Consider the following 25,113-nt stretch of genomic DNA (forward strand, 5'->3'; position numbering starts at 1 on the left):
TGATTGATGCCGTGAAAAAAAAAAAAAAAAAAGAAGATCAATCATTTTGTTTGCATGAAATATGAAATCCGAGTCCAATGTTATATGCATTGCTGGGCTCATTCCCACGTCTGTGTTGACTCGGTCCAGGTTTGCCGCTCCGGTCGATTCAACCGACTCGGACCCCGCCATAAACCCGGCCCTTGCCCACCCGTCCGTACAGGATATTGAGGCGGTCCACTTCGAGATATTTGTAATTCATCTCCTCCAGCACTCTCCGAAAGAAAGGGAGGGAGAGCGAGAGAGAGGGAGCAAGGGACCAGCACGTACTATTGGGTCGCAATCGAGAATTTCCCCAAGTTTGTGGGAAGAACTAGTTTGGATTGGCTCCCTCAAGTGGTGTCGTAGGCCCTGTCTCTTTTGCAAGTTTTCGTCGGCTGGAGTGCAAATGATAGCCAGGTTTTCTCGTAAGCCTGCCAGGTGTTTGATGCTTTGCAACTGTTCTTTTTAATCTGATATCTCTTGGGGAATATAAAGGGATCCCATATTCTTCATGTTAGAAGCTTTAAAATTTCCAACTTGATACGAATTTTTCCCTATAATGAGAACAAAAATTAGTTTTTTGGAGGGTGGAAGCTGGGCTGGGTCATAATCTTGGCGACAAGATGACATCTTTCCCGATATTTGAAGCTATGGAAGGTTTATTTTGGTGATAGATGGACGTTTTGCTTCGTTTTGGAGCATATTAGTATGTTCCTTACCTTTCTTTGAAATCACAATAGTCTGGTGTAGGAAGCTCGAATCCATTCAACCTGCAGTTGAGAATTGGAAGTGCTTCAGCTGTTGTTCCAATACTTTGTGTAACATTGTAGAGGCTGATATAGTTTTCTTTTGGTGGGTAGAAGCTGATATTTTGGAGGGCAGAAGCTGATGTAGTTTCCCTTTTTAATTTATGGTTTTGTTTGGGAATAGAGATGCTGCAAAATGTTTAGTCTCTTTCTGAGTGCCCTTTGGTAGATATATCCTTTTGGGCATTATCTCGTTCACTTCATAAACATCATGATGTTGTTGCGTGGTTGCCCTGAAACCTGCATAACATCTTATGGCTCTCCTTTAGAAAGCAGTTCATTCAAAAGAAAAAGATCCCAGGTACCATTTTACTACCATCAACTGAATTTTCTATTGGGCAAAGAGAGAATCTGCCGAAATCTCCTTATAGTGGATGGATCAGTGTTGTCTATGGTGGCCAAAAGTGGTAGATGGGATGGATCCAAGCCTCTGGAGATGTCAGGAATTAGTTATCTTCTCTTCTCTAGAAGAAGGGATAATCTGGTGACTTTTTCCAGTTTTAAAGCTGGACTTGTTTATGAGAAAGAAGCCAGCATGTCTCCATGGAATCAGGAAAACCAGTTCATCGCTGATAATAATGAAGACATGCAGCCACCTTTTGTGACTCCAGTGGTTCCAGAGGAGCTTATCATTGAGCCAAGAAGTGGGCCATCTTCCACTAACTCAGCAAGGGAACACCATCTTTCTGAAGTGAAATTGCACTATTTAGAAGAAAGGGATGAAGAGACATTATCAAAAAGGATTTTGAGCCTTAGCAGATCTAATAAAGGCAGAAGTGCCTTGGAATTATATACGTCAATGGAAGTCTCTGGCCTTCAACCGAATGCACATGCTTGCAACTCTCTTCTCTCTTGTCTTCTGAGAAATGGATCACTTAGGGATGCATTGAGGGTTTTTGAGACGTTAAGAAAGAAAGAAATTGCTACAGGCCATACATATAGCTTGATACTCAAGGCTGTTGCCAGTGTTCAAGGTTGCGATTCTGCCTTGGAAATGTTTGATGCATTGGAAGAAGAAGGCATATCAAAGAAAAAGTTTGATGCTATTGTTTATAATACAATGATATCGGTATGTGGAAAAGCAAAGAAGTGGGTTGAGACAGAGAGAATGTGGAGAAAACTCAGGCAGAATGCTTTTAGAGGGACAAAAATTACGTATGACCTGCTTATCAGCACTTTTGTGCAGTGTGGTCAGACAGAACTAGCAGTTGATGCTTACCATGAAATGATTCAAAATGGACTGGAACCAAATGAGGATATTATGAAAGCAATAATTGCTTCTTGCACTAAGGAAGGGAACTGGGCATTGGCTCTGAACATTTTTCGAAAAATGTTGAATGATGGAATCAAGCCAAATATCATTACCTTCAACTCAATGATCAACTGCCTTGCAAAGGCTGGGGAAGGAGACCTTGCATTTAGTATTTATGATATGATGAAGTCGTCGGGGCACACACCTGATACATATACATGGAGTGCATTGCTCTGTGCCTTATACAGATCTAACAGATATGCCGATGCCCTACAACTTTTTGAGGGAATTAAAACAGAACAGCATTCTCAGCTAAATGCTCAAATATACAACAGTGCTTTAATGTCTTGTCAAAGGCTTGGTTTATGGGAGCGTTCATTACAGCTTTTATGGCAGATGGAAATAAGTGGAATGCAAATGTCAACTGTATCTTATAATCATGCAATCGGTGCTTGTGAGGTTGCGAGGGAGCCACATGTTGCCTTGCAAGTCTACCAGCATATGGTTCACAGAAAGTGTGCACCAGATACATTCACATACCTATCATTGATAAGGACTTGTGTTTGGGGATCTCTTTGGACCGAAGTGGAGGAAATCCTGGAGGTACCATGCATTTTATTTTTCATACCATCTCACTAATTTCATTCCCACCTTATTAAAATATGTTGGAACATTTGCCATGTGATCATTGTTTTTCTTCTGCATAATTATTAAGTTCAAAGATGCACCTTGACATGTCTCATGAAATTTGAGATGCTTACCTTGCAATATTCTCTTCAAATTTGGCTTTGGTGACCATCTTACACTTGAAACGGATAAATATACATTGGTGAAATGATTTTTTACTTTTTTATAATCTCTTCCATCTTCTTAAAGTGAAATGTATTGTTCAATGCACCTTTAGAGTTCCAATATTAATAGTAAAATATGATAAAATGGTGGGGGATGAATGGAAAGATACAACAGCACATAGTTGCGATGTTAAAAGTTAAAACAGAAAGCACTCAAAGATCCAGAGCTAAAATTTGTTAGTCTAGGGTTAGTATAACTAATTTAACAATCATGTTTCCAAATTGCATCATTTATTCATTTAATCATATTCTAAAACTTAGAAGTCCTTTCTATATTTTTGAGGGAGAAGATGAGGGAACCCATTAAATTCATTGAGGGAATAAATCAGAAAATACACCATATGCTGACTACTAAACAGGTCCAGCAAATTAACCGCAGGAAACAAGTGAACAAAGGGAGAAGAATAAGACTTGCAATCTGCCACAATACTCTAAACTTGTGGCCTCTTGAGCTAACAACACAGTGGGTGGTTTTTTAAAACTAAGCTGCCAGCTATTCCCATTGTAGTAGTCTACATTTGACCCTGCTAATCAGTGATTGAACAAAGAGGCTGGGGAGTCATTCCAGGTTGCAATCAGTAGTCCTTCATCCATCCAACCAATCACATTACAAGTGTTACCTGCACACTCTAAATTTTGGAATTTTTTTGACATGTTGAGCACCTGGATTATTGTGACACCTAGGGCACTTCGTAACACTACCTGACATCTCATACCATCAAGGTTTCTTACTATCATTATTAGTTGTATATTTTGCTGCTTCTATGTTAAAGTTTTAAATTATAACACTATAGCTAACAGCCAATTTTATCAAATTTTATGAATAAAGGAGCATAGTTCTAGCTGCTTATTCATTATATGCAAATATCAATACATAATTATAAATATATATAAGATCTAGATGTGTCCGTGTTTGAATTTAGAAGATTTCTGTCTCGGATTGTTTTGGACACTTGGACACTTCACACCTTGGTCATGTGTCAAATTATGTGTGCCCATCACCCTGCTGAATTCGGCTGCGAACCATAAATGCATCCTTCACCTTGATGATCCCCCTCCAAAAGAAAGGCCCTCTGTTTTTCTGGCCTTCTCTACATTAAAACTTCACAGAAAACTAGTTTACATTACTTTGCCAGGTTAGCCTTTAGGGACATAACGTGCATTATCTCTTGTTTGGGTTGTTTTCATGAAAATGAAAATGGTTTCTTGTAATTAATAAAAGTGACGCATTCTAAAATTTAAGAAATTATCAAACTTAGAAATGTCTGTAATGTATGCCTGAGGTTATCGTTTGCTATAGATATCATGAAATGTTCTTCAGGCCAGTAACTCCATTTTAGATCATGTATCAAGAGCATTTCATGATGGCTGAACTGACACTCCACATTCTTCTTCGGCAGTTGAAAGATCTTTGATCTTCTCAATGACTGAGCTATGAAAAGGGGTGTGACAAGGTATAAAACACAATCAATGACTGAAGAAATTACCATTGTACCATATTTACTTCTATTGAAAATTAAGATTCACCTATTCAGGGCCAGGTGTACCACTTCTAAATATTCAATGGCTTCCAACTATCTGACCTGACCTTGCATAATGAGATTATTCATCGGGCCAAAGTTCAGGTACTCTGATTCTGTTAAATACCTTCACATCACTAACAGCTTTGACATGAATACGTAATTAATGTTCTCTAATATTCAACATATGATAGTTCGTTGTGTTTCAGATTTAATCTGACAATACATTGCATTCCAGATAAATTATGCCCCCTCAACAAAACAATCTTCTGAAAAATTCTGACCACAGCTTTCTCAGCATCTCTGCACTATTCCATCTTCCCGTTATATTTTCCCAGCATTCCTGTAAAAGGGTGGAGTATCCTTCTTGATTCACTGCAGTCACAGAACAGTTAATCCAGATCCTTACCTCCTTGTATCTTTCTCTCACTTGGAGCTGCCCCTGTTGGAGTTTTCATACAAGGGTCTTATCTCTTAGCACCACCTTGACTTCAGAAACCATGACCAGATACCATGATTTTGTCTTTGAGCTGTACTAACACAACTAGCTTCCTAGGCTTTCTTCACTGCATCTCTGCTCAAATGCATCTCTTCCAAAATAAATTTGTTTAGCAATTGGGCATATGAAGAGGAGTGCCAGTAATTTCATTGCTGCTTTATAAGTTTTAACTGAGGAAGCACTGGCTTGCTAAACAACCCTGGGATGACTGCACTTAACATGTGGCTTCTATTTTCAATGTCTTCTATTCTAAATTTTCAGAAGAAAGATCATATAAAGAAAGATCATCTCTGTTGAAGTGTAACCACCCAATCGTTAACAGTTAAGCAAATAATAATATTTCAGTATACATAGAAAAGAGAAATATTCTACTCATTTTTCATTCTTAATTTTATATTTTGGTTTTTCAAGTGCTTGCTGCTTTCCCATCTCTACTTATATATTGGTCTTTCCCACGATCATCTTATCATCTTTAGCAAGGTTTGTTACTGGATCTTGTACTGGTTTTTGGCAAGAATGATATTGTACCAAGTGCTGACTAATGGTACAAGACTGCATCCTGTACTGAGACGTGTACTGGCGCTGGAAACTTGCCAGAAAGGTATGGTATCATTTGTACCACCCATTCCAGTGGTATTTGAAACCTTGGTCTGCAGAGTTCTTTAAAGATTTAGCTCTAAAAAGATAGAGCCAAAGAAAAAGATTGGTCAGTAAAGCTTCCCAGGAAATTTGATTCTATAAAAAAATCCTCTTCTTCAAGCTTCTTATTCAGGTGCTTCACTTAGAGGTCTGTGGATATCTTTCCTAAAGCTAGATAGTTTGGCAATGTGCACATCTAATTTTTGGACTTTTTTTTTATAAAATTTTTAGGCTTAATAATTGTTTTACTTACCCTTTCTAGTAGTCGATCTCTAATTGTGTTACAGATCTTTCTGCTGTCTGCAAGGCAGATCTAATCACGAAACAAGTGCAAATTCAATATTTTAATGAACATTAGGGCGAAGAGATAGCACTTGGTAGGAATCATCAGGAAATAAGGATTCAGAAAGTTAATTCCTAGTAGTTGGGAGGTTTCAACTTTCAAGTGCCAGCCCTGTCATTTGCATGTATCATGCAGGGCTAGTTCGACACCAGCACTGGTTGGGAAACACCTCCTTAGATATTTTTTATTATATTTAAATAGAAATTAGAATCTCTTCTTGTTGTTCTGTCATCGCACCACATGCATGAGTCCAACAGGTGACTATTTTGCCCACCACCATCAGGACTTAAAAACCTTGGCTCGGACAAGGTCGGTGGTTATGGTTATGATCTTTGTACTGCCTCCCTATCTTTCGCTTATAAAATAAAAGAACACATGATTAAATGCATTATATATGCATTTCTTTTGGCATCAGAAATTGTTATTCAATAGATTAACTATTTCTTCTTATTATTTTTTGGATGTAACAGCATGTTGAACCAAATTCTTCCCTCTACAATGCACTTATTCATGGATTTTGTTTACGAGGCAAGATCACCTTAGCAAAGAAGTTGTATATGAAGATGCGCAGTATTGGCCTTAAACCAGATGGCAGAACAAGAGCCTTGATGCTTCAGCACCTGCCAAATAATAGAGATGGGTAGCATGTATGGGTAAATTTTGAAAGTCAGCCTTGGAGTCTAAGCCTTTATTCATTTACTAATCCAAGAATAGGATCTTGATTTAAATAGAAACTATAATGAATAACTGCTGTACAATGTTCGCTTAACAAAAATTTGGCATTTGAGGGGCAAATAGGAAATTTCCTTTGATAATGTCTGGATCTGCCTAGAATTAATAATACTATTATTGAATTTTAAGCTGGTTTCCTCAAAGGCCATTTTTTGCATTGTTTTCAGTTTTGATTCCGTTAACTTCAATTATGTTCATGGAACTATGCTGCAAATAAATCCACAACCATTTTTATATGGCTTTCCAACAAAGAGGTCTTGGTAACTTTTTCACAGCTCTTGTATTCTCTGATAAATTTATGAACAATAAAAGCAATCACCACATTACGTTCTTCACTTTGCTTTTCTTTTTTCTTTTTGGTTTTTTATGTTGGTGGGGGGGTGGGGGTGCTCAACTGTTGCCAAATTGCATGTTATGCTCAAATTTGCAATACTACTTTTTTTTGGTAGAATACTTTCTTTTCTTTACAAGTCGAAGTCATATAGTTTTTTTTTTCCCTAACAGAAAGGTATTATAATGTTATTTTCTGAAGTCAAGAGACTAAAAAAAAGATCAAATATCTTTTCTTTAGACAAGGTATTAACCAAAAAAGGATTGGTATATCTTGTACTGAGTACCAAGAGGAAGTAAAAATAGAAATAAAAATTTAACAGTTTTAATTAATATTTTGTCCTAGAAGGTTTATATGCTTTTATATTTTTTTTTTAAATCATTCAAACATTTTGTTTATTCTGAAACTTTTATGGATCTATTTATCTTTGTTATCTTATATAAATGAGAGACGTCCTGTCTTTGTGATATTCTTACATAAACAAGAGACATTCTATATTGTTGTAAAAAATATTGGACCACTTATTTTCACCTTTATAATTTCCTTTACAGTCTGGGACAAAAATGTCTGAATAATGAAATATTTATTAGTTTATCCCTTGTTGTTCTGCCTTAACACATGTCATAGAAATGCTTAAAACTTGGGGCCTGTTTGAATGTACATGCTCAAGCTTCTGATACTAAACCCTACATAAGCTGCATCACTTAACCTACATATAACCGTCCCGAACCAGTTACCTGACCAGACATTATTTTATGGTAGTCACATGTGAATTCCTCATAATGCTATGATATTGGGAAGGCAAAATACTCCAGCAATAACCACTCTGGAGTCAGTTCAGCATATTAACTGTGCCTGCTCAAATAATCCATTATGTCATGCAGGACACGATGAAACACCTGCAGGAGTAGAACAACTGTACTTCCTTTGGGGTACCTTTGTCGGCAATGTGTAAACCTTCTATCTGGGCTCTATGGTACCGCACAAAAACTGGATGACAGGGTGACAAATGGCCACTGTTGGTACAGCTTTCTTGGACAGCGAAGAACAAGGAATGCAGCTAGCTTTTTCCCATAGATGCGTTACAAGAGGAAGAGACCTTTGCTTCATAGATAGTAAAAGGACCGCATCACGGAGTTCGTCAACAAACTATGCATTTTGATGGCGAAAGCAGCCTATTCCCATGGTTGAGGGCAACAACTTCAAGAACCGGTAGAGCATCTAATAGGTCTTCATGGCACTTGTGAAGCAAACAGGTATTTAATAACTAGAAAAAAACACAGTATCAGAACCCAGGAGTGTGGGGCTTCAGGCCACATCCATAAGCACTGTAGTACTGTGAACAAGAAAGGGGAGTAGCATCGGACTTTTACTGCCAAGGGGTGAAGCTTATGAAGCATCGAGTAAGGAAGAGTGCTTGCTAAGGTGGAGCATTGCACATGTATAGCAAGTATTTGAGAGCCAAGCTTCAAAAAGTACGGTATAAAATTGATTTTCTTAGCATGACAGCTATTTTATAGCTTGTAACATCTTGTATGTATTAATTTTGTGTGTTGTAAATATACTTTAAGACCATTACTGAGATGGGGCATATGATTGTGGTGCAGTAGATTGGATGCCTGGATTGGATAGGAAAGCATCAATCTGAAGCATCCAGACAGCTCTTAATCAAACTTCTGTTCGCTATTTTCCAGCCTTTCTATTTGTTTCTAATAATTATCGCAGCCTGAGGAACTCAGTTGAGGCATTGGAAATGCTTCCAGGATCGTACATTTTTTTCTAAGATGTGCTGGAATGTACTGCAGAATCAGAAGAATATTGCACTTGCATGCTTTTTGACAAAATAAATTATGATTCCACAAGATTAGATGTGTCCATTTGCTACGAATGTCTTGAAGAACAATAGGAAGGTTTTGAATTCATTTAGAAAACCAGATAATGATGTTTCCCTCCCCGGTTTCCTGTCAATGTGCTTCTATAAGCAATAAAACCTCCGTTTCCGGAATGGAGATTTTTTTTTTTACTTTTCAGGAAAAAAAGATTAGAAAAAGGAAAAGGCATGACGCTTGAAAAAAAACGTCCAAACCACAAACTCCAAGTTATAGGTGAAATGGGTGGTCTGCTGTGATTCAGTCAAACTTACCCATCAAAATGAAATCAAACATATCCAGATCTGCCAAGGCTGTTCACAATGTTCATATAAAATTGAAAGGGAAGTCAAAAAATTAAGCAACCACAATGTCAAACAATTTTGAAATGCAACAGCTGTTGGCTATTAAGAGTACCTGTCCTTCATTCATAACTTTCCGGGGATGAGATCATACATGTAATATTGACCAGAGAATGTACATATTTTGTAACTAAAGTATACTTGCTAGAGCTTGCTAATTCTTCAAAGAAACTTAAGCATTCCCTTCTTTTCTTGACATGAGTAGAGCTGTAATTTTTTCCCTGAAAATCCAACAAGTTTGGAACAGAGATTGCATCGCCCCAGCATAACTGACGAACAAATCATCTGGACCTTCAGTACATGTTTATATAGACCATCTACCAGATAATGGTGATTTAGGAGGATTGACTAATTACTACTTCCCTGAATATCTCTTCAGTTGCAAGTACACAGCCATCAGCCGATAAGAAACAAAAACAAAACAGCTGTTACTGAAAATCTTACTGTCCATGAAGGACTTTCTTGATCCACTGATGAAAATTGCTGATGCTGTAGTTAAGAGCATTCTAAAATTGCTGGTATCCCTAGGACCTCGATTTCCGATTTGAGAGCATAGAACATTGGACATCCGGAGTTAACTGATGTCTTGAAAATTTGCCTCGCCAAGTTACACTGGAGGGCTTGAGGTCTCAGCTGAAAAGAATCGTTCTGCTTTATCCAAGAAAGACATGGGAAATCTACGATGCAACATGAAAGTAGAAGAAGCCTCTGAGGCTGGTAGGTTGTGCTTCAGGGCCCACTCATCACATGTCTTTGTCTTTTGAATCTTTGTTCTGCTGACTCGAATGCTGCTGGCAGAAACACTTCCTTTTCCCAACAAAGCTCGTGCGCTTCTACGGTTTGATCTTACAGGAATTTCACTTTGAGGCTTTCTAGCTTCTGGAACTGTTTGATAACCCTCAGATGGATCACTTGCTGTCGCACCCTCTTGTGGCGATGAATCAGATTGGACAGTCAGCAAACCCTGCCTGCAGGACTTTAGCAAAGAAAGCAGCATTTCTGTGCTTAGTTCTTGCTGCACTACACCTCTGTTCTGATCACACCCATAACAAGCAGCCACAAGTGTGCCAGCCAAAATGGGGGTCAACTCAGGGTCGCTAAAGAAAACAAAGGGCAAATCACAGACCTGTTTTAATTTGATCAAGCAGATTAGATTAGATTTTCCTATAGATTCCAAGAGATTTACATAAGACACCATTTGTGAATAACAATGACCTTATGAAGTATGGTTGGACTGTTTCCCCACCGAAGAACTGCTTGATTTCCAGGATGGAATAAAGCAAAGTAACCAAGAAGCAAAAGAGATTCCAGCAGAAGTAAACCAACCTAACAAAAAAAAAAAAAAGCAAAGATGAAAGCAGTTGCCTTCATACAATATGCATATCATTCACCATATATTGACTTTGTACATCAATTATGACATCCATATAAAACACAAGAAGGTGGTACCAAGACATGAATTGATGGAACATCTTGATGCTTGGAAGAACAGTCAATAGAATGAAACTGAAGGTGCAAAAATGGAATATAGATTGGTGCAGACATGTTAGATGAATATGTAAATCTAAAGATTGATTTAAACTAGCTTCTGAAATAATCTTTTTCATCCTGCAGGAAATAATTTCTATCTAAGCTTATACTTCTAACTTATGCAGCATGACTCGTAACACTTGCAAAAGCAAATTCAAGGGAGTGCAGTAAAGTGGGCTTCAGAAAGAAGAAAGAGCTTATTGTAGAAGTTTGCATACAAAAACAACAGCAATAACAATGCATTATATTGTCTTCTCACCAAAAAAAAAAAAAGCCATGATATGGTGGTTACATTTTTCTTCTATACATAATTATTTATTGCTTCAATTTCAAAATCACATGATACATTGATCCTGAACATGATAACAGAATAAGTGTATGACTTCAATTGCGATTTGCGAAGATTTGCCTTTCTATATGAAATCCAAAACCTTGATAGATTTTGATGATATCCAAAACCTTGATAGATTTTGATGATAGTGAAGGATGTCTAATTGAGCAGCAGTTAACTGATACAGATATAGGAAGAAGATTCCGGTGCAAGTGAAGCAGCACAAATAAGACCCAGTAATTCATTTTCTCTTCTAAAATTAATTGATGGAGTGCCTTTGATGCTTAGATACAGAAGCAGGTCAGGTGTAGGTATCAAAAAATTTAACAAAAGAACCATAGGCAGCGAGCACGGTGATGAGTTTCCAGGTAGTTTCAAAAGCGGGTGTGCCACCCTAAACAAAAGATTCCGGGCACCAAGCTGCAATCTACAAGAGCTTAGCATGCAACTTGGGCTTGGGTAACCAAAAACTGGCCAAACTCAATTGGGTCAGCAAGTAACTAACTATTATTAGAAGGGAAAACTAACTTTGGTCAAACATGAACCAGAAAAGGATACCTTTCATATTTGCACAAGTTCAGGTTAAGACTCGTTCATCCTAAACCCAACCCAAGTAGATTTTAGAGAGATTCAAAGTCAATCCAACCCCACCCTAACCAGGTGACCTGTATTTACATGACGCTCTCAACCCATCAGAACCCAACTAAAGTTATACTAAAATATAACAAAAATTTACAATGGACATCCTATTTCATTACAGTATAATTGAAACTAAACTGACACGACCTACCCCATATCCAACATAAAATTGTGTTGAAATTTTTGGAGCCAAGTCAAGTTCACCCTCACAGTCAACTTCTTGCAGGTCAGGTTTGCAGCATAGGGATGCAGCGCTGTTTACGTTTGGGCCTTAACCCAAACCATCTGAGTTATACCTCTATTAAGAGATTCAAAGAAGAAAAAGAAATTGATATAGATATGCACTAGGCAGAAGAGTGTGAAATTTATTCGAAATGCATGCCCAAATTATCACAAATAATGCAGCAACTGTCTTGTTTAATATGGGATTTATGAGTTGGTAGCATTTACTGAACAGCTCAAGGAGCTGAAGATGTTAACTTTATAATCTCAGTTCACGTTAACATAGTCCATTTTTCAACTTTATGTTTACAATGTTTTCAGCATGTAACAGAGAAGATTTTATACTGGTAAAAATGCTAAATTAACTAAATGGTAATCCAAGCAGCAACAAAATCGGAGTCAGTTTACCGTAGAATCAATGTTTTGCAAGCTGGGGCTGCCATTCAGAAGATGGGTTGCTAACAATTAATACACGCTTAAATCCACATTACTTTGAACTGTTAATTGTTAAGATATACTATTTTAATCTTAACGGTGCTATTGCTATCTCATACCAAAAGGTATATTAAATGAAGAATTTTTTTAGTATTTATTTATACAGGTAGAAAGAATCACTAACTGAAAAGATAGATAGCAGTTCTACAATAACTAACAAGCTTTTAGCAGCCATACTTTGCACTAAAGGGAAGTTACTATGAACAGAAGTTTAGGATACCTAAACCAAATATACTATAACTTTACCATGATATAAGAAAGCATAAACTAAAGGTGGTACATTGGATACTTGAGAATGGCATGGAACCTGATCATTGGCTGCTTTCCACTTGTTGGTGCAATGAGTCAGAAGAAAGCTCATCAGGTGGAAGAATTCCATCCTTAGATCCGATCTAGCCTGTAGTCAATGCATATATGGGAATGTTTTAGCATTTTTACAAAGGGAAATGCAGTCCAAGCATAACTAACAGTCATAAGCATTGTAATTTAATGCAGCTATAATAAGCAAGGATGCTAGTTCAAAGCTTACAGAACATACATTCAGAAGGGATAAGAAACAAAGACTTACCAGCATACTCTGTAGAAGAGTAATATTCAAGAGAGCCAAATTGTTCAAAACCTTCAATACACCAGTAGCCACTTCTTCAAAATTTGATGGAAGAATATAGGAAGCCTGACATTAGAGATAGTCACTATTTGTCTGCCATATCTCATCTTGCATGTCCCAAACAAATTACTCTTGACAACTGCAGAATAGCTATACAAATGATGGGAGGCAAACTTGCAAGAATAGTGCTTTAAGGCCATTAGGAATTTTACTCATGCTGGCATATTCATTTTTTATTTCACTTGAGTCATCATTTCCTATTAAGATCTACTTGTACTTATTTCCTATGCAAGATCTCAATTATTTCATTTTTACATTTAAAAATAAATAAATTTGCATATATGAAAGTTGTGGTCAACATAGAATGCAAAATTAACCAACACCATGGACTTCACATACTGCTAGTTGCTTTAGAAAAGTATACTTACAACAACTCAAGAAGTAAACCCATTTAAATTATAAAGCTTAAGATTCTATGCAACATTTTATGTACAATTGGCAACAGAAAGAAGATGGTTTTGCAAAAGAAATATTTCTCATATTGTAATTAGCTACCTGTTCAGAAGACAACCTGTTATTTGCCTGAAGCAGCACAGCTGTTAAAAGTGATGGAAGACTGACGAGGCCTGTCTCAGCTATGGCAGAAAGAAGTAAAGCAATGGGCTGCTTCAAGCTAACTATATTCCTATTTCCAGGATTATTATATGCAGGAAGCTCATCAGTTCTTTTTTTCTCTGAACAATCATTCATGGAGTCCTTTTCATCCTTTTGGGGTATAAGTGATTTGGCATGCTCATCTAACACAATGTTCTGGGTTTCAACTGACAGTGTTTGTGGATGCCTTTGTGATGTAGAATCAACATTGTCCTGACCAAGTGAAAAGCCACACGACCTTTCTCTGTTCTCCTCATCTAATGGCCTGTCCGCCAGAATATCTGACAGAGATACTTCAGTAGAAAGTAACTTCTCCCCGGGCATCTGAACAGATTTATTTGCAGGTGATTCAGCAAAGTCATGTAAATTCAGAGGTGATCTGCTGTCTCCAGAGGAGTTGATTGTCAAAGAAGGTTCTCCTGTATTAGGAGATTCTGAAATTTCTAATTCTTGAATTTTACCACCAGATGCTGTTCTGAATGTACAAGATTCCCAGTCGATAGAAGAAAAGGTTCCAGGCCGAGATGTTAAGACTGCTAAGAGATTCAAGCTTAAGAGAATGGATGAAGGAAATGGAGATCCTTCCACCTGGGGCCTGTCATAGAGGGCAAATAAATCTCGCAAACGATGAATAATTTGATAAGCAACTATCAGTTCCATCAAACTGTCCTGCATTTGAAGTTGCCGATCATCAAAATGTGCATGACCTATAATTGCTGTCACAGTCCATAAGAAGCCATCCAGGACTTCAGTGACTGATTCCAAATTATCAGTTGATGCTTTGCTTGATAAAAGGTTTGTGCTTCCAGTATTGGAAGATGCTGCAACCTTAATGTAGTTCTCAAGAGATCCTGATAGCATGGGAATTATAGGAGGCAAGAGATTTTGAGCAAGAAAATAACTCCGATTTGCTGGCAGTGACAGGACCACTTTCAGTAATCGTAGAAGGTATACTGTCACCTGACAAGCTTCAGGCTTTGATGTGTGAGAAGCTGGCAATGCAGAAGATACGAAATCAAGCAAACCAGCTTGGCGAGAAGCATGCAGCTCAAGGTCCTTTCCCTCTAGAAACTGTTTGACATGGAAATTAGCGAGAGATGGCATCAACGGATCCACCAAAAAAAATCATTAATGGTTACCAATTTTTTTTAAAAGACAATAATATAAATTATCTAGTCAGTTATGGCAGTAACAGTCATTTTATGAAAAACAAAAAAAAATGTTATCCCTAGGAAAGGGTATTCATTTAAGAAAACATACTTTTATAATATCACCAACAATCAATCCAATGCTTGCAGCCCCTTCTTTTCTAGCCTGACGTAATCGTTGAAGGTCTTGAAGCCATTTTCCAATTTTTGCCCTTGCAGTTCCCACAGAAACCCTGTAACCCATCCCTATATTCTCAGCACCAACTGGAGGTTCTGTATATTCATGCTTAAGTGCCATAAGCCTTTGACGAATTTTTTTTATTCTCCGCTTCAATGAGTGCTGTTGAGTGACATTGACTAGTCTTACAGCAGAATCTCCAACACCTGAAATGCGTGATGTTTGGCAATCTTCACCACTATTGGTTGATATAGATCTAGTTTGACCCTCCTTGTTCAAAGAACGACGCTGTAAAGGTGAAGATTGATCTCTAAAATCCATTGAAGCTCTCTCACGTATTTGCTCCAAGTAATACTTCCGACGTTGTTCACTTTCACTAAGCCTTTCAGCTAACCTCTGGGCCAACAGCTCTGCTTCTTCTTGTTGAGCTTTAGCTCTAATTTCCTTTCTCCGAAGTTGTTCAACAGCCTTTGCTTCCCGTGCTGCACTTGATGCCTTGCGTTCCTCTTCTCTTCTAACTTGAGCTTCTTCCTTCTTACGTTGCGTCTCAGCAAGGCGCTGCAACTTTTCAGCTTCAAGAAGCTTCCTGCGTTCTAATACAGCTTCTTCTCTCGCTGTATCCTCCCTTTGTTTTGTTCTCATAACCTGTAGCTTTTCAGCTCTCCTCATTTCTGAGTCTTGAAGTTTTTGACGCAGCATCAGCTTTTTATTCTCTTCATTTAACGAAGTAATGAAACGAACTTCATTGACCTTACTGCTTTCATCACCCGCTCTTTTTACAACTTGAGCAAGATATGCTTCATGGCGGGTCTCACTACGCTGAAGACGCGCATGCATGACCTCTCGTAATTTCAAGTTGCGAACAGCTTGCCACTCATTGACACGATTTAATTTCTCAGATGTGCGCTGCAGCCTCTGCACTCTCTCATTTTCAAGTTGATTTCTAATCCTCAATGCCCGTGCATGTTTTTCTTCTGCTTCCCTCTTCATATCTAAAGCACTCTTTTTCTTCTTTTCAGGAGACATCAGCTTGTCACGTAACATTCTAGCACGCTCCATACCTTTCCTGTTCATACCTGGCGAATATGAGACTCGAGAAGAAGTCCTCATTGGAGACTTAAGTATGTCATTCCAGTTTCTTTTTTCCTTCCAAGCATCCATGGATTTCCATGGGGCTGTATTTTGCTTCTCTTTCTCAGCAAGAGAAGGATGCTTTTTAACGATATCTGTGGCCTTAATATTTTTCTCTATCCTACTTTCAGCAAACTCTTTATCCCTCTTGGGTAACTGCTTCTCAGTTTCAGTAATTGGTTCTAGCGGTTCTCTCTTGCACTTTCCGACAGTAGGAGCACATGAGTTTTGTGAAGAAACACGTCCCATTTGCACCAGATGTGCTTTGCTTCTCCTGGTTGGTTCCATTTTCTGCTTCTCTCTATTGGTATCCCGCAGATCAGCATCCAAAACATCAGTTTGCTTTTCTGAGTTAATGCCTGGTTCTCTAGCATTTGAGGATACATTATCCGTTTCTCGTGAACTACTAGGAACTTGATGAGTTGAATTGGAAAAAATCATATCTTTGGCATCTTTTGCTATGCATTTGCCAGCTCTTTCCAACTGAATTTTCTTAAAAGCCTCAAGAGATGAAGACAGTATTTCTGCCCTGTGAGGAGAAGTTGTCATTCGCCTAACCTACATGATATAAAATATGTTTCAATAGCATCAACACGTAACTTGCAGTAATAACAAGATAAAAGTGCACATCTGGATGGAAGTTTTAATTAGAATGATTATGATAATTGCGATAATGATGATAATGATGATAAAGATAATGATGACGATGATGATTATAGTGATAATAAAGATAAAGATAATGATAATGATGATGATGATGATGATGATGATATGCAAGTTTCTTTCTGCCTACCAGTATCATATACCCTAAACACAGCCTGCACTAGAAGGGACATGTTGATGGATATTTATTTGCAATTAATCTCAAGCTCATATACCATGTAAATATTATATGCATAGAATGAAATAATTCCCAATTATCACCCCAATAGCTAATTTTGTAAATCTTCCTCAAGGCAAAGAGCTAAGATGAGAAGCTCAAGATGGATGTGAAAATAAACTACATTGATTAAACCCAAAATCATTCATTTTTCTACAATTGGGGTTTTCAATATTATTATTTTATCAAGTAATGCTATTTCATTACTATTTAATGATATTAGTTTATTTACAGAGCATGCCACTTGTTACATGGGATAAGAAGATCACCTATTTAGTAAAAATTTGAATCATACAAATATTTCTGGCAATAGTTAAAGCTGCTAACCTTGTAACAACTACAATTTAGGATCAGTAAACTATTAACTACAAATTATGCTTTAAGTGTGAAAAGAGACATCTTATGGGCATTCTTAATTTTATCTATCATGATTTAGTGTCTTAAATTGGTGATTAATTTTTACATGCATCTGAATGAGCATTTTGAATAGTTTTCTCCAAAAGAAAGAGGAAGGAAAATAAAAGAAGAAAGCAAAATAATGGATCAGTAAATCAGAAACTGACCTCAATTAACTGGCGCTAAAAAAATAGCCACTCAACTCCCTTCGCACACTTACATAGTGGTGGGATTGCATTAACACAGCCAGATCAATTAGGACTTCATATAGTGGTCAGCTACTCCTTGCTAGCCCAACCTATTGCAGACTGGAACACTAACTTAAAAATTAGACCAACATAGACTCATGGACCATCTGAAACATCTATTCAGCCCATGATCAAGTAAATAACCAAGATCATCAAAATGATTCCCTGAATCTCTTAAAGATTAAATCTAAACCCATATCAAACTGAAAGCTTAGAAGACCTCTAAGATTAGAGCAAATACAGTTGAAAATTTATCTTTTCTACCAAGAACTTCACCTCCTTAATAATAAGGCTTGATCTTCTAACTTGGCTGCATCAAGAACTCTCTCTCTCTCTCTCTCTCTCGTCCTCCAAAATTTCATGCAACCAAAATACCTTAACCGATATGATAGGCTTTCCTTCTTGCCAAGTCATCTATGAGTCTTATGGAAAGGCCCTTTGTTGCCTAATTGGCTAGGAATTCAATACCAATTTGAAGGAAAATGACGTTAGACTGAAGATAAATACAAAAATGTCAAGAACATCACTAGAAGACAGCTTGTCCATGAAGCCAATTTCACATGGTTAGTGTAAGGCTATTCAATCAAGGTCAAAGATTTGTTAGTAAGAAGACATGCTCATATTAGAAATTCAAGATTTAATATTAGTTTCAGAATTACAGTATCCATACAGACAATTAAATTGTCCTGCACTTGTAAAATACACTCTTCTGACATTTTTAAGCAAGCGTATCCACCAACAATTATTCATAAAAAAATGACGTCAAAACATTACTAATCTCCATGGAGCATCCACTAACATAATGCATAGCCATTCATAGCAATCAGATAAATTCTGCAATATAATTCCTGGAAAGTAGCCTCAAATCAAACCTGTAAGAATATTGACTTTTTTCGTGCTCTCTCATGTGATAACTTTAAATGAATCCAACAGACCACACTTCAATTCTGTGGGTTCCTCCTTGTCAGTTCTTCATCATATAGCCTTATCAAAGGTTGTATCTAACTAAACTGCAAGCTTTTGCAAATATTTCCTCACAAATTTCATTGAGCTTATATTGGGTCTTTACATCTTTGCTCATATTATTAACTTCAATACTTCACCTTTCTCTATGATCTGCCGTACCACCCTATACCACCCTGTAGGGGGAGTACCATACCATACCGAGAGGAAACTGGTATGAAACACCACTTCGACTCCGTACAAGGTCCGTACTGCCCGTACCGAGGCATACCACCCCATACTAAGGTGTACTACCTCGTATGGAAATGTACTGACCTGTACCGAGGTGTACCGATATAAAAATTGAGAAAAATAGTTTGAAAGCTATTCTGGCACAGAATACATACCATACCATACTGAATCGGTAAGACACCGATATGGTACCCAACACCAACATAGCGGACCTTGCCTTTCTCATTTAATAGCAGAACCAATTTGGGATCCCTATCGATAAAAAGCTCATCTCAATGCCAGGACCATGTTAGTTGCCCAACATTCAATAGGATACAACAATATAGACTTTTGATTGTCAAACACTAAGGTCTTAAGGCTTGCATTGATCAAATAATGTCCCATGTCCCAGTAGCTTATCCCCAGTTCATCCCCGCAGTTGTGGTAATTGAAATGATAATATTGCTTTGTCTCTTGGACATCAAATTTTCATAGGGCCTCATCTTGTTTCTATTTCTGCTCAAGGAAAATTTCTTTAATTTGTTTAATTTTACTGAATTTATAAAGGAAATCTTTCTTACACAATTCATATTTAGCATCTAAACCAACTTTCTTATTATTGATACTGTGTAAAAAAGCTTGGTTGCACCAACTAATGAACATCACTATGATGCTCTTTTGTGACTACACATGTCAAAACTCAAAAGACTAGGCTAGCCATGTGGGGCCTTGGTGCAGCTCTAGCCTTTGGTGCAAAGCTAAGGCCCGAGCTTGACCACCCACCCAGCATGGAACAGTTGCCTTCAAATGTTGCATGAAGAATTCAAAATACACCACTAAAACAGTCATTGCATAATGACTAAAGGATACCCAATCTAAACTTAAATTTGGGCTTCCATCATGGTACCATCCTTCTAAGTTTCCTCATACAATCACAGAACTTCTATACACCTGAAATGAACATTGTTACATCTGTATTCATCAACAAAACCCTCGACTGCCTTTTTGTTGAATAGTTCAGGGTATTTCTCATTGTAAAATGGCAAATAACCTGAAGCCCTACCAACCAAAGGATGCACTTCTTTAGAAGAAACCAGAGCAAGGTAAGAGTAGTCAAATTATAGTGCAATATGAAAACTGATAACCACTAGTTATGTCCATACCATGAGCTGAAAGCAAAAGAGCAAAGATTACTTGAGATCATTATATCTCATAAATCACTATGGAAGAAGCTATAAAGAAGACAGAATGATTTGGCAAAGAATTCCTTAGTCTCTTGATAGAATGATTTGGCAAAGAATTTCAACCCAGCCTCGGTTTAGGGATAAATTCTTGTTGTTTGCACTCTTGTACAAAACCTATCTATCATGTGTACTAGAGTAAAATTTCATTCCTCTTACATGCTGTAACTAACATGCACTGCATTTGCCACTGAAATTCCAAGCCTCGATGATATTTCCTTGGAAGTATCAAAAAAAAAAAATCACATGACATCCTGTTCGACATTGTTATGCATCAGCTGTGCTGCAAGTACATGTCAAACATGGAAACTAATTTCGAATATGGAAAGTCATAACGTTGTTATAGTTATCCATGTATGATAGAGCTTTCATCTTCTGCATATGTATCCCAGCATACAAGTCCCTGATAGTGCAAATTTATTCATGAGAAGTATGGATGAGAATTAAAAGTTCTATCTGCATTATTTCTATCCATACCATCATAAAATAGTTAGGCAGGGTGAATGCTCTTACCTCCCACGATAGGGCATGTGGCCTGCGATGGTCAGCCTTTAGAGTCATTGGTGTCCCATCTTTTGGTAGGTGAGAAGAGGACCTCTTTGTGTTCTCAAAATGTTCTACTCGAGATTTTAGTTCTCTGAAATCAGATGTAGCTTCTTTAAGAACAAGAATAGCTTCATTCATTTGCTCCATATCACATTCCAATTCACAAAGAAGATAAAGTTCATCAACTGCCCTATTGAGATTTTCAAAAAGGAAGCACCAAAGCCTTTGCCTAAACCTTTCTTTGCTCTCCCCAGGTTCACCTTCTCCAAATTCAGCTCCATCAGTTGCACCATCCTGCAGCCCCCTCTGATCTTCCATAGCAGTTGTAACCGAAGCATTAACAGAAACTTTAACACCACTGCTTTGGTGTGGAAGCAAAATGGAATCTCCTAGACCAACTATTATACCCATGTTCACATTGCTGACTGGGACTTCAGAGCTATTCAAGATTCTATTTTCAGAATTACCATGAGGATCCTGTAGCACATGTCTTACAATCCCTTGTACTGGTGATGAAAGACTATTATCGATGCTTGTATTATTAGGACCTAAGTCAACCAGAGCTCCACTTTCCATTTGTTTGGCACCCCCACCGTGGTTTTCTCTCAAATTTTCCAAAGCTCCATCTGGATGGGCCTTCACTACCTCAACATCATCAGATGGAATCTCATTAACATTCTTCAAGGTATACTCGCCAGATTCTTCATGCACATCTGAAGATACCATTCCATCAGGAAGTTGTTCCACATCTTTAGATGTTGCCTTGGCCTGACCTTCTAGGAGAGAAGTATAAGGTGATGCATGTAATACCGACTCATCGGGCTTCACAGTGTGTCCATGTTCTTGTGAACCCCCATCCACTACCTCACCATGCTTGTCTTTTGCAGAATTATTTGAATCTTCAAAATATTCATCTTGGATCGATGCAATATCTTCAAGATCACCCCACCTGATTTTGGCAACTGTGCTCATGTTTTCCTTCATCGACACCTCCTCAACTGCTTTTGTTCCACCTTCTAGATTAGCAACATTTACCTTAGGAGACTGGCTGATCCGCTCCACAACCGATTTGTCGGGACATTCTTTACCTTGATCTACTTCTACCAATGGAGAACTAGCAGAAGAATTTTTTGAATGAGAAGTACAATCAAGACCTACTTTTATGGGCTGGACAGGTTGTCGATTCGGCAAGTTTCTAGCCTCATCATTATTATAAGCCTGATAGTGTGGAGAAAACGAGTGGGCTATGTTGGAAGATTTCCCCAAAGCCTTCTGAATTGCAAGCTTTGAGTTTGTTCTGTGTTTCTGCACCAAAAAAAAAGAAAAGAAGGGGGCCGGTGGCAAGAAGTCACAAGAGAAAACATTAACAATCAAAGCTTCAGCTTCAATTAAGTCCAAATGTATCTTGAAATGAAAACAACATGATCTAAATTGAACGCACAATAACAATAAAACAGGACAAGAAAATATTAATCTACATTCTAAGGCTAACAAAATGGCTTCCCTCATGATCATTCTTTTGTGATCAGTCAACATGATTCAAATAATGCAGCTGCAAAATACAGGAACAACTGTAAACTCCATGCTTAAATACAATTATGCAATAAGCCAATCGGTAAGTTCCAGAGAAACTAAGTTTGAAGAAAGTAATGATAAGTAAAAGGACAACAGAAAATTATAAATCTATGAAGAGTTGAGGTACCTTCTTTACTTCAAACCATCCAGAGCCCGGATCATCTCCCGTTTCTCCATTATTCTCCATCTTCAGATGACTGCGAATCCCTCTCTCCTTTCTGATTTCAATCAAAAAGCAAGTGATAAATATGAAAAGTTGTCATCTTGAAGGACATCTACGAAACCTCTGAAACAAAATCCATCAAATATTCCAACAAAAGAACAGAAATTTACGGTCGCAAAGCAAAAAAATCCCACTAAACCCTAAAATTCCAGTACGCGGAACAAATATTAAGCAGAAGCCGCCGCCTCCAAGTCCATTGATTGGTGAAAATTTACCAATAAAACAACTCAAGGAGGAAACAATGCACATTACTACAAGAAATCACGGATTCAAAACAAAATTTCCATAAAAAATAACAAATTTAAGCTGAGTACCCTTTCTGGATCTTGTTCCATCTGCTATCCACTGCCGCTCAATCGAATTCGAACTGGAACTTCTCTCCTCCTATAAGAAAGAGAAGGAAGTCCCAGATTTTCCACGGAAACCCAGGGATTCGATCGCGGAGATCTGCCTTAAGATGGAGAATTCTTCGGAATTTCTTCGTTCCGGTTCGGCTCCCAACGGCTGCTCATATAAGTACTACAGTTTGCCAGTGCTATTTTTATACTAGCGACGCAAGAGAATGAGTAATCCCAAAAGAGGGAAAGAGAACGCATGGAAGGAATTCGTTTCCAATATTAAAACTGTACAAGGGGTTATGAGCAAAAGGGTCCTAAAAAGAAAAAATAAATCTGGGCCGTAAAATAGGTGGGTCCAGAGCAGAGGATTATCATCATGTTATATTCATGAATCATGAGGGAAGACCAGGAACATCCAATCTGAATGGTGATGGGATGGTGATGGTCATTGGCTATGGCCAATGGAGTAATGGTGCAGTGATTGTTGCCTACCCTAATTGTAATTGTTCTACCATGAGCAAGGATAGGGATTGTGCAGCAACTCTTATCAAGGGCAAGGGTTTTTGGCAGACATAATTTGCTAACCGCTCACTAGTCAGGATCTAGATTGAGACTGACTAATGTCAGGTTTTGATTGGATATCAAGCTAACTATGCATCTTTGGCTAAATTTCACAAGCTGACGTGACATTTTGTAATATTTCGAGCCTTTGATGATGTGATGCATCTTGTTTTGCTTGTTTTTTCTGATCCGACCTCATAATTTGTACAGGTTTATATGATAAATTTACCTTAGTCAGGGAGGTAATAATGCAGGAAATAAGATAAATGAGATGATGGTTAGGCCTGCAAATGGATTGGGTCCGATCGGGTCGGATCGATCTTGAGTGATCCCGATCCGATCCGATTTTTTGATTGGGTTTTGATATTGAATCCATATCCATCCCAATAAAAAATCGGATCAGGTTGGATCGGATCCATGACCGAATTTATTGACTCATTAGATCATTCGGTCGGGTCGGGTTTATATATAACCCAGTCCCAATCCATGAAATGCGGGTCTGATTCGGGTCTAATTTGAATCGGATCGAGTCATGATTTAAAAATTACATAAAGTGGAATTAGAGGTCACATCGACAGCAAAATAGCATGTCCATATTTATCTTTTCATATAGATATTCTCTCTTCTCCTCTCTTCCCACGTCTTCTCACTTCACCATTGATAGTGGATATTGTATATATCCTTAAGGCAATAGTAAGTACAACAGTAAACAAGTAACTGGATATTTTAATTATGAACAACTGTTGGTATGTTTCTAATTTACTTTGTATTTGTGGAAGGACTTTTAGAAAAGTTCGAGATTAGCTGTAAGAATGGCATTTCTTGTGCAGTTCATTAATGATCTTGTGATAGTGTGACAGTATTAAAGATTTTAGTAAGAGATTTAAGAAAGAATTTGGGTGAGTCACTCTTTTGGCCCAAGCCCAAATTCTTATTTGGATGAGTCATTCTAACTGAGTTCGGGTCTTATATTTGGATCCGATTCGGATCGGGTTGGGTTATATATCTTGAGATCCAAATTAACCCAAAAGTCTCCATGGGTCGGATCGGATCGGGTCGGGTTTAAATTCAGAAAATTCAGATCCGATCCGGAAAGATGAACGGGTCTAATTTTTGAATCCGACCCGACTCCATGGGTCTTTTAAATGGATTCGGATCGGGTCTAATCGGGTCGGGTCGGGTCGGATCATGGATCAACCCGATCCGTTTGCAGCCTTAATGATGGTATGATAGTCTTGAAAGGGCTATACACGGGGAAAGATGAGGAATGTCGTTAAGGAATCAAGTGAAAATCTTTTGATCACATTTGGTATGTTGGAATGGAATTGACAGGAATGAAATGAGATAAGAAATGGAATAGAATCAGCATTCCCATTTCTTTGTTTGAAGGATGAGCGGAAGGGAATGGCGATAGGAGATGTGGCACAGAGAAGTCGTAGATGGCGGGGATGGTGGCGCGGGAAGCCACGGGCACCACTAAAGGCAAAGGAGGCGGGAGAGGGAGAGAGGGGAGGAAAGACCGATGGGGGGAGAGATGGCATGAGTGCCTGGGGGGGGGGAAGATTGCCGGGTAGGGGTGGGGGGGCACGATGCAGAGGTCCAGAAGGAGGTGGCACGACTGCTGGTGAGAGGGAAGATTGCCAGGGGGCGGGTGTGGCACAAGCACATGGGGGGAGGGGGGAAGATCGTCGGGAGGAGTGGGGGGGGCCGTGGCTCAGGGTCCAGTGAGAGGAGGGAAGACCACCGTGGGGGGGCAGACCGCCAGGAGGGAGG

At 38.3% G+C, this 25,113-nt stretch overlaps 2 protein-coding genes across 9 annotated transcripts; one reads left to right on the forward strand and one right to left on the reverse strand.

Annotated features, from left to right (window-relative positions):
* Positions 1–226: 226 nt before the first annotated feature.
* On the forward strand, positions 227–8,680 carry LOC105055996 (pentatricopeptide repeat-containing protein At3g29290). 3 transcript variants are annotated; one of them, XR_833782.4, is made up of 4 exons: positions 227–2,682; positions 4,331–4,384; positions 4,466–4,555; positions 6,402–6,538. XR_833782.4 is itself a non-coding variant. In XM_010938054.3 (3 exons), exons 1-2 carry the CDS (start codon positions 1,039–1,041, stop codon positions 6,573–6,575), a joined length of 1,818 nt encoding a protein of 605 aa, XP_010936356.1. In that variant the 5' UTR covers positions 231–1,038; the 3' UTR covers positions 6,576–6,584; positions 7,879–8,680. The 3 variants fall into 3 exon arrangements, 2 of the variants coding, with proteins under 2 accessions (XP_010936356.1, XP_010936357.1); XM_010938054.3 differs by lacking the exons at positions 4,331–4,384; positions 4,466–4,555 and adding an exon at positions 7,879–8,680 and having other exon boundaries at positions 231–2,682; positions 6,402–6,584; XM_010938055.3 differs by lacking the exons at positions 4,331–4,384; positions 4,466–4,555 and adding an exon at positions 7,879–8,680 and having other exon boundaries at positions 232–2,682; positions 6,402–6,578.
* A 582-nt stretch (positions 8,681–9,262) lies between these two features.
* Positions 9,263–22,431, reverse strand: LOC105055995 (uncharacterized). Of its 6 annotated transcripts, none has more exons than XM_073247419.1 (8): positions 22,346–22,431; positions 20,611–21,948; positions 14,963–16,717; positions 13,604–14,773; positions 13,010–13,114; positions 12,749–12,838; positions 10,440–10,550; positions 9,263–10,350 (listed from the first exon to the last, which is right to left on the reverse strand). In XM_073247419.1, exons 1-8 carry the CDS (start codon positions 22,403–22,405, stop codon positions 9,832–9,834), a joined length of 5,148 nt encoding a protein of 1,715 aa, XP_073103520.1. In that variant the 5' UTR covers positions 22,406–22,431; the 3' UTR covers positions 9,263–9,831. The 6 variants fall into 6 exon arrangements, 5 of the variants coding, with proteins under 5 accessions (XP_073103520.1, XP_073103519.1, XP_073103518.1 ...); XM_073247418.1 differs by having other exon boundaries at positions 12,731–12,838; XM_073247417.1 differs by having other exon boundaries at positions 12,722–12,838.
* Positions 22,432–25,113: the final 2,682 nt, after the last annotated feature.

Source organism: Elaeis guineensis, chromosome 13, assembly GCF_000442705.2.
Source record: "Elaeis guineensis isolate ETL-2024a chromosome 13, EG11, whole genome shotgun sequence".
Lineage (NCBI taxonomy): Eukaryota > Viridiplantae > Streptophyta > Magnoliopsida > Arecales > Arecaceae > Elaeis > Elaeis guineensis.

Excerpts from the sequence above, each read along its gene's own strand:
- LOC105055996 (XM_010938054.3), top strand. The coding sequence starts at position 1,039 with ATGATGTTGTTGCGTGGTTGCCCTGAAACCTGCATAACATCTTATGGC. Across the intron at positions 2,683-6,401 it reads AAGTGGAGGAAATCCTGGAG|CATGTTGAACCAAATTCTTC; the intron begins GTACCATGCATT and ends TGGATGTAACAG.
- LOC105055995 (XM_073247417.1), bottom strand. The coding sequence starts at position 22,405 with ATGGAGAATAATGGAGAAACGGGAGATGATCCGGGCTCTGGATGGTTT. Across the intron at positions 21,949-22,345 it reads GATGGTTTGAAGTAAAGAAG|AAACACAGAACAAACTCAAA; the intron begins GTACCTCAACTC and ends TTTTTGGTGCAG. Across the intron at positions 10,551-12,721 it reads GCCATTCTCAAGTATCCAAT|GTTGGTTTACTTCTGCTGGA; the intron begins GTACCACCTTTA and ends TTTTTTTGTTAG.